At 40.2% G+C, this 16,227-nt stretch overlaps 1 protein-coding gene across 1 annotated transcript; it reads right to left on the minus strand.

Annotated features, from left to right (window-relative positions):
• Nucleotides 1–8,207: 8,207 nt before the first annotated feature.
• Nucleotides 8,208–13,647, minus strand: LOC131715973 (uncharacterized). The gene is made up of 4 exons (XM_059012800.1): nucleotides 13,379–13,647; nucleotides 12,686–12,770; nucleotides 12,038–12,119; nucleotides 8,208–10,289 (listed from the first exon to the last, which is right to left on the minus strand). The coding sequence occupies exons 1-4, from the start codon at nucleotides 13,440–13,442 to the stop codon at nucleotides 9,690–9,692; spliced, it is 831 nt and encodes a 276-aa protein (XP_058868783.1). The 5' UTR covers nucleotides 13,443–13,647; the 3' UTR covers nucleotides 8,208–9,689.
• Between the last annotated feature and the right edge of the window lie 2,580 nt (nucleotides 13,648–16,227).

Raw genomic sequence — 16,227 nt, forward strand, 5'->3', positions numbered from 1 at the left:
GGGCCCACTGAAGCCTCCCTTCCCAGCCCGAGACTTTGTCCTGGACTGCTGGGTTTTTAAGGGGGGAGGTGGCCGTTGAGGCCATGTGTGCTTCGCACAAGGGGGGGTATATGTGGCAATGCGCCCCGCCCCTGTGTGCATTTGTGTGTTATGTGTTGTATGTTGCGTGTGTTAATGTTGGTGTATAGTCATTGGTACATGGGATATAAACGGGTCTGTGTTTCACGTGTACTTAAAAAGTGTAGATTTGTATTTAGGCACGAGGAGAGCACAAATCACTTCACGTGCTGGTTAAATGTAATATGCGAGCACGGGGTTGCACAGAATTAATTCACGTGCTGGGATTCAAGTGAATAATTAATTAGTAATTGAATCCCAGCACAACCGTATAAATAGGCACATTTTTAGTCACTCGGGGTTAGGTGTTCAGTGAGTGGAGAACGGGATTGGAGACGGAGGTAATAATAATAATAAGAATAATAATAGTTAAAGTGTTTTCACTCACCGTGTTTGTTCGTCTGTCTGTTGTGCACTGTCTAGTCCGTTTTGTTTGTCTATTTACTTTGGCGTATAGTGCCGTGTCCTGTTTTGTGTACCGTTTAAAACCTTTTATTTGTTAATAAACGCTGAGTGCCACCATTGCACTCAGCTCATCACAACAACCGTCTGTGTTTGAATTCCTTTCTGGTCTGACGCAACCCACTCTGGCCGTCTTTGTGACAGTGACATACAGAGGTGCAAATTTACAGACAGACATTCACCCCTATACATCCCCAGAATATAATACTCTCATTAACATATGCTTGTTTAAACCAAGCTTGATCACAATTGGATAGGCGTGTTTTGAGAGACATGGACAAATGCGCTGGAACTGAGGGCAGTGCACCTGGCTCTGCACCATTTTCAATCATTGCTGCAGGGCAGGCATGTACTAGTGTGCACGGACAATACCACTGTCGTGGCATATGTCAATCGCTAGGGGGGGCAACGGTCCCGGGGTTGCACCAAGAGGCATTCCAGTTGCTCACCTGGGCACAACCGCTTTTTCTGTCCCTCAGGGCAGTCCACCTGCCGGGGGGTTTGAACCAGGCAGCAGACCTGCTGTCGAGGAGGGCTCCTCGGTAAGCCGAGTGGTGCCTGCATCCCCAGGTGGTAGCCATGATTTGGCACAGGTTCAGCAGCGCAATAGTTGACCTCTTTGCCTCAGGGGAGCCCATGCATTGCCCCCTGTGGTTCTCGATTCAGAAAGGCAAGAGCCCTCTGGGAATCAACGCCCTAGCCCACAGCTGGCCTCAGGACTTGCTGTATGCCTTCCCCCCTCTAGCGCTGATCCCATCCTTCCTGGAGAAGGTACCGAACGAGTGCATGAGGGTCCTCCTGGTTGCGCCGCACTGGCCCAGGAGGATATGGTTTGCTGCTCTGAGCCAGCTCATTCAGGGACAGCTGTGACGGATCCCGCTACGCATGGACCTTCTCCGTCAGGCTCAGGGCCATCTGTGGCACCCAGACCCCAGGTCAGTCCAGCTGTGGGTCTGGCCCCTGAATGGGAGCGTCTGAGTGCCGTCGGACTCTCAGACTCCGTTATAGCCACAGTACAGAATGCTAGAGCCTCTTCAACGAGGTCTCAGTATTCTTATAAATGGAGAATATTCCAGGAGTGGTGCTTGGCAAGAGACCCACCTCCTGCCCCATTTCAGTTGTTTTGCAGTTTCTACAGGACCTCCTAGAGGAGGGTAAATCCCCCTCTACGTTGAAGGTGTACATGGCTGCAATATCTGTGTGCCACATCAAAATTGACTCTGTGTCTCCCAGAGCTCATTTTTTGGCAGTGCAATTTTTAAAAGGGGCTAGGCGGCTCCGCCCGCCCCTTAAACTGATGGTTCCTTCCTGGCATCTGGACTTTGTTTGCATTCAGCAGCTGCATGACGTGTTTAGTGCGTGCACCACCAGTAGGGAGTTGAGAGCCGCGACATAGTTCATCAAACATGTTCTTGTTATTAAATACAAAAGTTACATTCAATACCGGATTCGTGTCTTTTATTTAAAGAAGAACCGCACACATTGGAGGGCTTTATTAAAATGGATGTGCGTCTGGGCGGATATAGGATTCGGTTCACCGAATCCTAAGTATTCGGCCGAATCTGAACCCTGCTCAAAAAGTAGGTATGGGGTGCTATGGCAAGATGATATCCATGTTGCGAAAGGACAGAGCAGCTTTGCCACACGTGGACTTACTGGCTGTTGAATACAGTATATCATGAAATAAAAATAATTAAACAATATAGATAATCATTCTCACTGAATACCAGCCATCTAATACAAAGACATTTCAGATGGCTGTATTACATCAATGTCAGGGTCATTTATTTATTTATTTATTTATTTATTTATTTTGCACCTTACGTCATAGACCCCAAGGTGCTTTACAGAACACATAATACACACAGCATAATAAAACATTAAAATAGCATAAAAAAGATAATAAAAAGACTATTTCAAATAAAAGTAAATACATTTCCAATCATATTTAAAAAAACAAACAGTAATATTAAAAAGACTATAATAAAAAGGCCTGTGTATATACAGTGCCTTGCATAAGTATTCACCCCCCTTGGACTTTTCCACATTTTGTAGTGTTACAATCTGGAATTAAAATGGATTTAATTAGGATTTTTTCTCTCTGATCTACACAAAATAGTCCATTATGTTGAAGTGGGGAAAAAAATCTACATATTTTTCACAGTTATTTACAAATAAAAAACTGAAAAGTCTTGATTGCATAAGTATTCACCCCCTTTGCTGTGACACCCCTAAATAAGCTCTGGTGCAACCAATTGCCTTCAGAAGTCACATAATTAGTTGAATGGAGTCCACCTGTGTGCAATTAAAGTGTCACATGATCTCAGATTAAATACACCTGTTTCTGGAAGGCCCCAGAATTTGTTAGAGAGCATATCTAAACAAACAGCATCATGAAGACCAAGGAGCTATCAAAACAAGTCCGGGATAAAGTTCTGGAGAAGCACCAATCAGGGTTGGGTTATAAAAAATATCCCAAACTTTGAACATCCGCCGGAGCACCGTTAAATCCATTATTAAAAAATTGAAAGAATATGGCACAACCGCGACTCTGCCTAGAGAAGGCTGTCCACCAAAACTCAGTGACCAGGTAAGGAGGGCCTTAGTCACAGAAGCAACCAAGAGGCCAATGGTAACTCTGAAGGAGCTGGAGAGATCCACAGCTGAGATGGGAGAAACCGTCCATGGGACAACTATAACCCGGACGCTCCACAAAGCTGGGCTTTATGGAAGAGTGGCGAGAAGAAAGCCATTGCTGAGAAAAACCCATATCAAATCCCGTTTGGATTTTGCCAAAAGGCATGTGGGAGACTGTGACAGAGATCGAATGAGTCTTAGTGTTAGATCTCCCTTTCGACCTGTGAGAGCACGGTGTACGAGGAACAGAGTACCCTTAATGAAATGGCACGACAATTTATTCCGTAGGGTAGATGGAAGTCGGTCAGTTCGGAAGGGGGCGGAGCTATGGCACCCGAGCTCAGTGACCCAGACGGTAAGCGGCGTGGCATCCGAGGCCTGGAGGAGCGGATGCACTCGTTAACCTCGGGGTCATGGGCGAGGGTATAAATAGGGGGCATGGCTTGAGTGATCTGTTCCTTTGCATATGGTTAACTCATATAACCAAGAAGGAGCCCGTATTGTGGAAATCGACCGTGAGTGTTTTTGTGTCTGTGTCCTAACACTGTGTGTCTTGTGTGTTGTTGTCTCACTAAAGATTACTGAGCACGATCCGGAGCTGCAGCCGCAGGCCAGCGAAAACCCGGACTTCACCACTCACCTTTTTCACTATCGGAACTGTCTTTGTGTTTGCACCTTTTAGCACTTGAATCACGCACTGTCTTTGTGTTTGTGTTTAGTGTGGGTGTCTGAACGGGACTTTGGGGTTGCGGGTCAAACCCGTAGGATTACAATTAGAAGTGATACACGCCGCTGTATCACTTCCAGCACTATTATTATTTACAGGTTTTGCCTTGAGGCTCTGGACATTTATTAAATTAAATAAACACCCTTGCACCTGTACCAACGTCTGTCTGTGTGATTATTCTGCACTGCACTCACCTGCACGTCATTACCACTTTGCCACAGAGACACAGCAAACATGTGGAAAAAGGTTCTCTGGTCTGATGAGACCAAAATTGAACTTTTTGCAAAACGCTATGTGTGGCGCAAAGCCAACACTGCTCATCACCCTGAGAACACCATCCCCACGGTGAAGCATGGTGGTGGCAGCATCATGTTATGGGGATGCTTTTCATCGGCAGGGACTGAGAAACTGGTCAGGATTGAGGGCAAGCTGGATGGAGCCAAATACAGGGAAATTCTGGAGGAAAACCTGTTTCAGTCTGCAAGAGACCTGGGACTGGGGCAGAGGTTCACCTTCAAATGGTAAAAATCCCAATTAAATCCATTTTAATTCCAGGTTGTAACACTACAAAATGTGGAAAAGTCCAAGGGGGGTGAATACTCATGCAAGGCACTGTAAATAAGTCTTGAATCTTGTCTTAAAAACAGGAAGACTCCGAGCTTCTCTGACAAAAAAAGGCAGAGCGTTCTATAATATAGGAGCCTGATAAGAAAAGTCCCTTCCTCCCATACTATTAGTATTTACTCTTAGAATAACCAAGAGCCCTGCATCCTGAGAGCTAAGATTCCACTTAGGAATTTATGGGATCAACAGCTCTTGTAAATAACTGGGTGCTAATCCATTAAGGGCTTTATAAGTTAAAAATAAAATCTTAAAATCAATTTGAAATTACACAGGAATCCAGTGTAATATGATGATACCCAGCTATATTTATCCCTAAAAACAGGAATTTCTTCTGCCTGGGTGTTATTAGCTACTTGCCTTACAGACATCAAGCATTGGATATCACAACATTTTCTAATGTTGAATTAAAAAAAAAAAACAGAGGTTATGCTAGTGGGATCACAGAACCAATTAAAAGGAAATGTGGGATTACATGAGCTCGAACCTTGCAGTCTCTTCAAAACTTAAACTAGAAATTAAGAGTTTGGGGGTCATCTTTGATCCTGATCTATAATTTGAGACTCATATTAGGGAAGTTACTAAAGTATCTTTGTACCATTTGAGAAATACTTTCAAACTTAGACCAATTATTTCCGTATCTAATGCAGAGAGACGAATGCATGCCTTTGTTTCATCTAGAATTGATTATTATAATGCACTTTTTTCTGGTGTCCCAAAACATGTGACATCCCGCTTGCAGCTTGTTCAGAATACCGCTGCTAGAATTCTGACTAAAACCAGGAAGAGTGAACATATTACCCCTGTTTTGGCCTCTTTACATTGACTCCCTGGGCAGTATAGAATTGATTTTAAGATTTTGTTGTTAATTTACAAGGCCCTGAATGGATTAGCACCTAGTTATTTGCAGGAGTTACTGACCCTGTATCTTCCAAACTGCATTCTGCGATCACGGGATGCGGGGCTGCTGGTTATTCCTAGGGTCAATAAAAGCAACACGGGAGGCAGGGCTTTTTCGTGTAGATGTAAGAGGTTTGATTTCTTCTTAAAAATAATTAATCTTCTTCAGGTAAAGTAAATCAAAAATAGTTTATTCAGGAATCAAAATGCAAGCAGGAACAATGCAAATCAAAGGTGATACATCAGTGATCTCACATACAAGTGTCAGCTGATGGCGTTCTGAGCCAAGCTGAGCTTTCATGGCATCAGTGATGTATCAGCTGTGGGGAAACTCACCAGCCAAGGGATCCTGGAAAGTCCCTGCTAGGAGAAGTGGGCGGCGCCCGCCGTTACAATACTTTGTACAGCACAGATATACAGCTAGCTGACGTCATTTCCTTGACCAAATTTGGTGTAGCATGAGACAAAGCACATTAAAAGTTACATTTGAGAATGCATAATAACACACTACTGGAACACGTAGAACACGTTTTTTCTGATAAGCACGCACCTTGTGTGGGGCAGTATACACATTCCTCCAGTTAAATGGCACACGCTCTTACTGTTTCATCAGCCTTTGTTCCTTTTCATTATACAACACGATACTTATGCTTCCCATTTAAATGATAAAGAAATCATTGGAAATGTCTGTAAACATTGTGTGATTTTCCTGTGTTTAATGTAAGCTCTGAATCAACGCAGGGTTAATGAAGTCTTAACATTAAGCTGTACATCAGCCGTTTGCGATCACCAGCCTTGTTGTTCGACATTGTGATGCGTGGGTGTAGCGCCTTGCTGTCTGTGAAAATTGAGCAAAACTCTCTGTGACACCTTATAGCATGTCACTTTTAACAAAAGTAACTGGTTTTAGAACCAGTTTCAATTGTTTTGATAATGATTTGTATATAGGCTCAAAACAGCTTATTAAGCAGAAACAATTTATGTGAAAACAAAAATGTTATCTGTCCCGAGGTTACAGCTGCACTCTGAGGTATGAAGTCAGTCACACCCTACAAGGCCAGGGCAATACATAGGCAACAATTCTCACATAGAGCTCGTAAATTATGTAATGCTCTGCCTTCGTTTTCATGGAAGCTGGGACCATTACAGTTTTCAAGTCAAGACTTAAAATGTACTTTTATAAAATGGCTTTCTTAGTGGGTTTTAATGTAACTTAAAAATTGCTGCTTTTGTAGTATGTGTATACTGTTATTTAAATGAGCTGTGGCAGTTGTATGTGTGACATGCTATACAAATGTATTGTGGTTTGTTCGTTTTTTTCTGCTATGTACTGTACAGTGCTTTGTGATACTTTTGTATAAAAAGCGCTCTATAAATTCATTAAGTATAAATGTATGTGTGGGACGCATGATGGTCTGAAGTCTGCTGTTCTGTTGTTTAATTTAGGTTCAAACATACTTCTTTTTTCATAAATATCCTTCAGTATTATGGGACTTTGTTGTTTTCACTTCTGTCCATCACACACCTGTTTCTACTAACGCTGATTAAGGATTACTATGGAGTCGTTCTTCCCTGCCGGTGTGAGCTGCAGCGTGTGCCGCAATCGTGTAAGAATATCGGGAAAGGACACTGGCTGTTTCTCTCTGTATCTTTTTCTTTATTTTTCAATTTAATAGCCTACTGTAACATATATTGTTATATTTTGTTTAATTTCTGTAAGTCGCTTTGGATAAAAGCGTCCGCTAAATAATAATAATAATAATAATAATAATAATAATAATAATGGGAGAGGTGCCCATTATTAAATAGTTAATTTGCCATATAAATGATATCCTTCAGGCATAATGTGAAGCTCAAACAAAATTCTAGGAAAATGCCTTCTCACTAAAAGACACTAAACTTAGTCACAGATCAAAATGAAACGAATTTCGAATCCCTCTCGTACTAGCATGTCCAGGTTATTCTGCACATACTCATATTTTTCTACTCCAACTCCTTCTAGGAAATCAGCTGTATGAGTCATCTTTACACCAATGCAAAGTTCGCCCCCGTCTCCCCAAGCTGTACAACACTGTTAGTGTTACACAACTACGAAGGAAGTGCCTTACATTAGTGCCTTTGAAAGTTAGGTATCGTTTTGTACAGGTTCAGATGCCCTATAACTTGATTACAAATCAAGCAAATCTACAGGTGTGTAATGCACCCGCCAGGTCAGTGTGCTAACTGAGCAAGGGAACAGTTAAATTCATCCTATGATAGAATTCTAGAAAATACAACAGATTATATTTTCTACAGGACAGAGTCGTTTCCAAATAATGTAAATGGAATGCTCAGTGTACCCGTCTTTAGCAGCCACCAATGTGTTGTTGCTTTGATTACTGGGTGACTGGTTAGCTTTCACTGTATTGTTATTATTACTGTGATTTACAGTATGTGGAATAACTTCTTGTGTTCTCACAATACCTGTAAAAAAAGTAATTGTGACATACAGAGGTGCAAATAAATTTACAGACAGACATTCACCCCCATACATCCCCAGAATATAATACTCTCATTAACATATGCTTGTTTAAACCAAGCTTGATCACAATTGGATAAGCGTGTTTCGAGAGACATGGACAAATGTAAATGTGTATGTGTTTAGTACCACCTCCGCTGAAGTCTATCACCCCCACTTGGAATAATAAAATAAATTCCACAACATTACAATTTTTTTCTTTGACTTGTATGCCTGAGAGACATGGATTTTAGAATATTTTATTTTTGTCTCCGTTGTTTTTGTGGGACAAAGAAAAGGAATTACAAAATGGCTCTTAAGACATAATGCATTAATGCAGAAAGATGGGCAATGAAAAACCGTACCACATTAGGGATTAGGGTTAGGGTTAGTTTTAGGGTTAGACAAGATTGAAAAATTGCAACAAAACTGCAACATAAGCATAACAATAAACATTCAGTAATACAATCAATATAACATATTTTTACAGTTTTAAACAAAAAACTCAACGGAACTTTAGAAATGCTCTGCAATGTTTACCCCCACTTACATTGGTAGTGGAAAGAGAAAAATGAGGAGTTACTCTTGTAGTAAGCTATTACTTTAAACTGTGAACTCTGACACATATTTTGGTCCCTTCATTTAAATCCATGTATTAAATGTCACCTGACAACTTTGGGGAAAAAAACACTTCAATGCATTTTTTGTTGTTGTCTTTGCTTTACTCACCTTTACTCACATTTTAAATTATTAACTATGTAACCAAAAACACCACATGCTGGGTGGAGTATCTTTATATGAATTCTGGAAAACCACAATACATGTCTTTTGATAAGTCTGAAAGGTAGTTACAATGAATAAAGAGGATATATTTGGTTAAGCTATAGTTTGTCTTCAGACATGCATTTTCACACTACTATGTTCTTTCTGCAATAACATTACATTTGTCTCTGTATGAGGAGGCATAAAGCTATGAGCAGTGGACTGTATCTCCGGTATAATTATAATTATAGTGTCACTTGATATCTTCAAGTTCCCCTCGTAAACTTGAGGAGGATTCTGCCAAGATAAACAGAACAAGCATTCTACAATCAAGTATCAACAAGGTCTTGTGAATCATCGATATAGACGTCTCCACTCTGACTCGTACTACCATACTTGGACAAACTGCCTGTTATTGCTTGTCCTATAAATGTAAAAATATATTTAAGATGACATATTTCATACTTTTTAAAATTATTATACTTATATGGTTTTCTTTCAGTAACCTCTTTTTGTTATTCAAACTGAAGCCATTGATACGGCTGGGCCCTTTTCATGAAACATTCCTCAACTGACTGGTGATAGACCACACCCTTTTACTGTATCGTCCAGAGGAACGTCAAGTTATATTTAAAAAAAAAAAAAAAAAAATCTAATAATGGCTGTTCAGCTATGCAATGGACAAGAGGCACATAACAACAATAATGCTTGTGGGACAGACTGCTCATTAAAATATTTTGCATATTTTAAAGAGAAGACGATTATCTATTCAGAGGTACCAGGATATTTAGTAAGTATGGGGTATGAGTGAGGAAAAATGAGCAATACAATACCCACCCCTAAATCATTTGCTGTTTCCATAATGTGTATGTACTATATCTCTCTCTCTCATATATATATATATTTATATTTCTGATAATTAAATTAACAGACATCAAACCCTGTTAACTGCCAGCATCTCCTTGTCTATTTTATATTCTCTTTCCGTTCCATCACTGCACTTGGATTGCATGAATTGCTTAAGTTGTGTGAAAACATGTCTACTGTAACATAAGCCTGCCCAGCACTGTTTTGTTTTGCATTACTCATAACACTTGGCTCAGGAGTTGTTCCTTTTTCATAACAAAGATAATGTTTGTTTTCTCTAACTACAAGCTCCCTGGCTTTGACAGAGTTCTTCAGGTACGCATTGACTGATGGGGTCTCCTCAAAAACATTGATCTCTGAAATGTCCTCCATGGGGCTCTCTTCATTTTTGCTGTATGAAGGAGACCCAGGTTCACTCTGCAACTCAGTGGAGGAGACTGACAGGAGAGGCTGATTCGAGAGTGACCGGTTTAACATTTTTTCTGCCAACATTTGCTTGCGATATCCATCTCCTGAAACGTAATAGTCTAATGACAATTGTGCCTGGCTGGGTCCTCTGGGAGGGTTGATCGGTGTGATGAGTTTACTCTCAGCGCTGATTATAGAAGGTCTCTGAAGAGGCAGATCTGAGGCGTTCTCAATGATTAACAAATTATACACAAAATTTTCACCGTCTTGCTTAGACTTGTTTAAATTGGCCTGTAAACAAAATTAACATTAATTAAAGTTATTTAGTGAACACTAATGCCGTTCACAGTTATATAAGCTATATTTGAAATATCATCAGCCTATGTTGGATCAAACAGGATACTCATCAATGAAAGTTGACTTTCGGACTTAAACAATAACATCAGTCTGCCTATATATTTCTACCATGATATCTGTGAGGAAGGCAGAAGCCGAAGCATTGTAGTTAATTATTAAAATAGTGAGTTTTCAGTTAGCAATTTTTTTGCAAAACTCCAAAAAAACTAATTCCAATGTATTCACACCCTTTGATAAGATAGTATTGTCTACAATGTGCTAGAAATTTCAATATGATAATGCTGAACCTAATTCTAGAAAAGTCTAGAAAATGCTGGATTGTAGGTCAACATTCTTAGAGTATAAACGGGTTAGACATAGGATGATTGCTGTCATTACCAACAAGTCAATATGGGAAAAAGTAAAGAGCTATCTGAAGACCTTAGGCAGAAAATTATTGTCATAAAGCTGGAGAAGGATACAAGAAGATTTCCAAGCATTTGAGTATCCCAATTTCAACTATTGTTTCTATTATCAAGAAGTACAAGACTCATGGTACTGTCACAACACTCCCTCAGTCTGGAAGAAAGAAGGTTCTTTCACCAAGAACAAGTAGAAGAATTGTGAGGAAGGTTAATAACAATCCGAGATTGACTGCCAAATATATTCAAAGTGAATTGGCTGCAAGTGGGACTGGAGTTTCCATTTCAACCACAGGTAGAGTATTGCATTGTGAAGGTCTCAATGGGTCGCAGGCCAAGGAAAAAGCCACTCTTAGGAAAACGTCCGAAGGACAATCGCTTAAAGTTTGCAAAATGGCATTTGAATGATGGATATGAGTTCTGGTCAAAAGTTTTGAGGAGTGATTAAATAAGTCGAGCTATTTGGGCACGTTGACAGTCATTAAGTTTGGAGAAAGTCTGGGGAGCCATACAAAGAAAAGAACACCATATCTACTGTCAAGCATGGAGGTGGTAATATCCTTCTATGGAGCTGTTTTTCCTCTAATGGCACAGGAAATTTAGTTCCAATAGATGGTAAAATGGATTCCATACCAAAAGATATTGGCCAAATCATCTGAAATCCTCCGCTACAAAACTTGGTTTAAAGCGCAACTGTACCTTCCAGACAACGACTGAAAGCACACATCAAAATCTACTTCAGAATGGTTAAAGAAGAATAAAAACCAAGGCTCTGGAATGGCCTAGTCAAAGTCCCGATCTAAATACGATTGTGAATCTTATGAGTTGAAGGCAGCTGTGCACAAGAGAAGTCCTCAGAATTTGAATGAACTGGAACAATTTTGCATTGAAGAATGGTAAAAAAAAAAAAAAAATCACTAAAGAATCATGCCAGAAGCTCATTGACAAATATCCTAATAATTTAAAAGAGTTATTATTGCTAAAGGTGCCTCAACTAGCTATTAAATTTAAGTTTCCTTGTCAGGGTATGAATACTTTCGAATCTGCATTTTTTGAGTTTTGCAACAAAATGCAGAAATAAACAATTGTAGACATCTATTGTATATGCTTACGCAAAATCCTACCTTTATTTCCTTTTGGTTTCAGTCCTAAATCTTTTTACAATGATGATACTTGTTACATAGAGGTTTTCTGAATCATGTGTATTATTGTTATTGGATTAACAATCTGTATCTCTAGAAGCTAATTGTTTCTCCTGGTTATAACATTTTAAATGTATACCGTAAAAATGTTCTCCAGTGGCATTTTACTAATACTGCTACGTGCAGGATCTGGTATTTCAGGAAGCAGATATTTTTTCGCCCTGCAGTGAAATAAAGAAGTACAATTTTAAACAGTGGTCCTCTTCACCCATTACAAACCTTTAGAAATGTTAATAACGATACATTTGCACAATCATTTTGCAACTGATGCTCTTCTCATGGTTCTACTGCGCATGTATCATTGTTTACCATGACTCAACATGGTTTACCTCCTCTCTGGGCTTTACAATGCTTACCATTGCTTTTCCATGCTTGCACTATGTTTTACTACACTTTGCTATGCTTTTACTATGGTACATTTTTATAAGTGAAGTGGCACACATGTTTAAGTCAAGCAATGGGACCTTGTGAAAGGCTAGGATACATGTCATACGCAACTCAGTAGACAGTGGGCTCTGAATCAGTAGTTATACAATAAAAGCTAATAGAAAGTGAAGATTTGCATGATAGTCAAAATCAAATTCCAGGGCGGCTCACTAAGGATGTCAATTATCAAAGTGTTTATTTAATATTTACACATGAACCTTAAAATAGCCACCGTACAATTCAATTTTAGTTGAATTTCACTGTAAAAAGTTGCAATATGTATATTCAAAATATTTCTTACATAGCAAAGGTAGAAATTCCTAAAATGATGATCGCGACGATACCCAGTCCAGCAGCCAGAGAGCTGTATTTAATAAAAGGGAGACCTGCAAAACAGAAATAACCAGTTCTGTTACAAGAATGCATGTGAAATGAGATGGAAAAGCTGCCTTGTGTGTATTCTTATTGATTTTTTAGACGAACAGCGCCCTCAAGGTTATGAGCATCTAGCCTGCTCTTAAAGCTTCATGTGGTTCAAGGCTCATCTTGACAAGAGGCAGCATTTCAACTAGTGAAAGAAATGACCTCACCACTGACTCACATTATAGCTACGGTACATGCCATCTGTGTATAGCTTTCCAACCACAGTACAGTATTTATATTAAATAACGTGGGCGTCAGGATCTGTGCTGAAGATAGTCTTCACTCGTGGCGGTGCAATGGAAGTCTAAAACAAGTTGGTGAATTGTTGCCCCAGCATGTGGCCTCCATTTCACTTCATGAGCTTACCCTTCACATTATCATTATTTAATTAAAACTGGTGCTTTGCTGCATCTCAGTGGAGAGTACTGATACACAAACATGAAATGCTTGCAGCCTCTGAGTTACTGTACTGCATCTGCAGTGCTGTGACACCTTTATTTATTTTCTTAAGCTTCTAAACTGTACTTTACTGTACAATACAAAGATTTTATTTGGACTGTTAAATACTTACTATATCTGACTGTTGTAAAGAAAGTTTCAGAGCTGTTGGTCTGTCCCGCTTTAGTACTAGCCATTACATGAACAATGTACTTTGTGTTGGGCAGCAGAGAATCCAGCAAATACTCCAAGATGCTGCTGTTCACCGTTACATCTAATAAAGTTAAAAAAAAAGAAAACAATCATTAAAGCCATTTAAAAGTACAGAGAAAACAAAGTGAGGCTAAGATATCTGAATAAAAGGGGCTAAGTGACACTACTTGTTACTTGGGTTTCACATCACAGAGTTTAGGGGCAGTGGCGACGCGTAGGGGGGGCACGCCTGGTCACGTGCCCCCCCAGATTTCCAGACTTCTGCCAGGTTTTATTATTAATATATATATACATATATAATATTTTTTTGTTTTGTTTTAATGTTTTTCGTAAGTGGGTAGAGAATGTGTGAGTGCGCAGTAGTTTATTTCAGACTTTCAAACCTTATTAACATAACCACACCGTTATATTTGTTCTCGCGAGAACGAGTGTCTGACCGTTCACCGTTATACTTGTTCTCGTGAGAGACACTTTTTCAGTCAGCGCGGCATTCGAAAATATGTTAAAATGGCAAAAAGACAGCTAAGTTTGGAGTTTTTTTACAACAAAAAATCTAAACCACCAACGCCAGAGAAATCAACAGAAACTGAACCTGACTCTTCTGTAGTTCAGAATGTTAGCAGCAACGAGAGTGACGATACAATTTCAAACGCTCTGGTTAGTGCGGGTGCAGCAACTGTCGAGTCTGTCGATAAAAGAGACCCTTGCCTTGGACCGGATGCAGCTTTGGAATATATCGAAGAAGGCCCGTATCAGCCAGTAATTGATTTTCCAGCCAGTGCCTGTGGGATCAAAACCAGAAAATTCAGGCAAGTGTGGTACAATGAGTATAAATGGCTTGAATACAGTGTACGTGATGACAGAGCTTTCTGCTTTTGCTGTCGAGCATTTGGCAATGGGCCAAACAGTGACCTGGCATTTCGAGTTACTGGTTTTAAAACATGGAAGAAAGCAAATGAAAGATTTCGGGAACATTCAAAGTGTGAAGCTCATCTAGAGGCCGTTGCTAAATGGAAGGGTAGGCTGCAGTCCTGTAAAACAGGGAGTGTTGCGTCCCAGCTTGATAGTCAAAAGAAAAAAAGAGTGGCGGACAACAGAGCATATTTAGAAACTGTAATAGAGAGTACTTTATTTTGCGCTCGCCAGGGTATACCTTTGAGGGGACACGAAGAGGGAATGGATTCCACAAATCAAGGCAATTTGCGGGAATTGATGAAACTGCGTAGTACAGACAACGAACTGATTCAACGATTTATGGTTAACCGAGAGAAATACTGCACCTACCTTCACAGCTCGTGTCAGAATGAAATAATCGAAATCATGGCTTCACAAGTAACAGATTCAATCGTAAATGAAGTAAAAAAAGCTGAAGTGTTTTCCATCATTGCAGACGAAACAATGGATCTGTCAAGACACGAGCAAGTTGCTCTCATAGTGCGCTACGTAAACCAGTCATTTGAAATACAGGAGCGGTTTATTGGCTTCTACAGGACGCTGCAGACGGACGAGGCTTCACTTGCCACACTGATCAAGAGTACATTATCAGCCTTGGGACTTGATATTTCAGCTCTAAGAGGTCAATGTTATGATGGAGCCGCCAACATGAGAGGACCCTACAAAGGTGTGGCCACACGGATACTTAGCGAAAATCCTCTAGCTTACTATGTTCACTGTTATGCTCATATATTAAATCTGTGCGTAGTGGACATGGTTTCCTGCATTCCAGTTGTCCGAAATGCTTTCGGAATTCTCCAGGCTCTACGAAATTTCATTGAAGTAAGCTCAAAGAGACATGCTGTGTTTGAAAAAATTACGTCACAAAAAACGTATTCTGCGGGGCCAGCTACTCTTAAATCACTCAGCGACACTCGTTGGAACTGTCGAGTCGAGGCTATCAGAGCTGTATTGGAAAATTTTGATGAAATGGTTCAAGCTCTGAACGAAATTGCACATGGGGGTTCAAAAGCTGGAACTGAAGCTTATGCACTTCTCAGAAATGTGCAAGACTTCAATTTTCTGTACTGCATGTTTTTTATGCGGAGAGTGCTAATGCAAACAAACCACCTGTCCAAATTTCTTCAATCAAAAGACTTTACATATCAAACAGCAATGGCGATGGCTAAATCCACAGTGTCTGTACTAAAGGAAATGAGAAGTGATGATTTTGCATCCCAAACCTTTAATCACGTCAATGAACTGTGCCAGAAAAATGGTTATTCTGGCCCTTGTGTGCCACGCAAACCGGTTATTCCCACAAAACTGGGAGGAGGGGTAAAGTCCTCTTTTGAAAAGCCTGAGGACTACTACAGGACTGAAATACTGTACAGCACTCTGGATACCCTTATTGAGGAAGTAGAAGACCGCTTTTCCGAGAATGACCTGTTCATTTTCAAGTCCCTTGCAGACGTTCTCTCTTCTGAGAGCCCATCAGATGAAAGTGTTGGCGCTGTTTCCACCACTTACAGTATTGATCAAGAAGATCTGAACTCTGAAATCAATTTGTTTTCCCGGATGTTTAAAGATGGCATTGCTGACAAGAGTAATGAGGAAGAGGAGCGCACCCAGCTGGAAAAAAGACTGCGATTCTTTCGTGAAATGGCACTGCGTGACACCCTTCCAAATCTGTCCAAACTCTACGTGCTTTACTTAACTATCCCAGTGACTACAGCATCGGCTGAGAGAAGCTTTTCTTCTTTGCGGCAACTGAAAACTTACCTGAGGACGACAATGACAGATGCTCGTGTTTCTAACCTGGCAATACTACAGATT

This window comes from Acipenser ruthenus, chromosome 1 (genome assembly GCF_902713425.1).
Source record: "Acipenser ruthenus chromosome 1, fAciRut3.2 maternal haplotype, whole genome shotgun sequence".
Lineage (NCBI taxonomy): Eukaryota > Metazoa > Chordata > Actinopteri > Acipenseriformes > Acipenseridae > Acipenser > Acipenser ruthenus.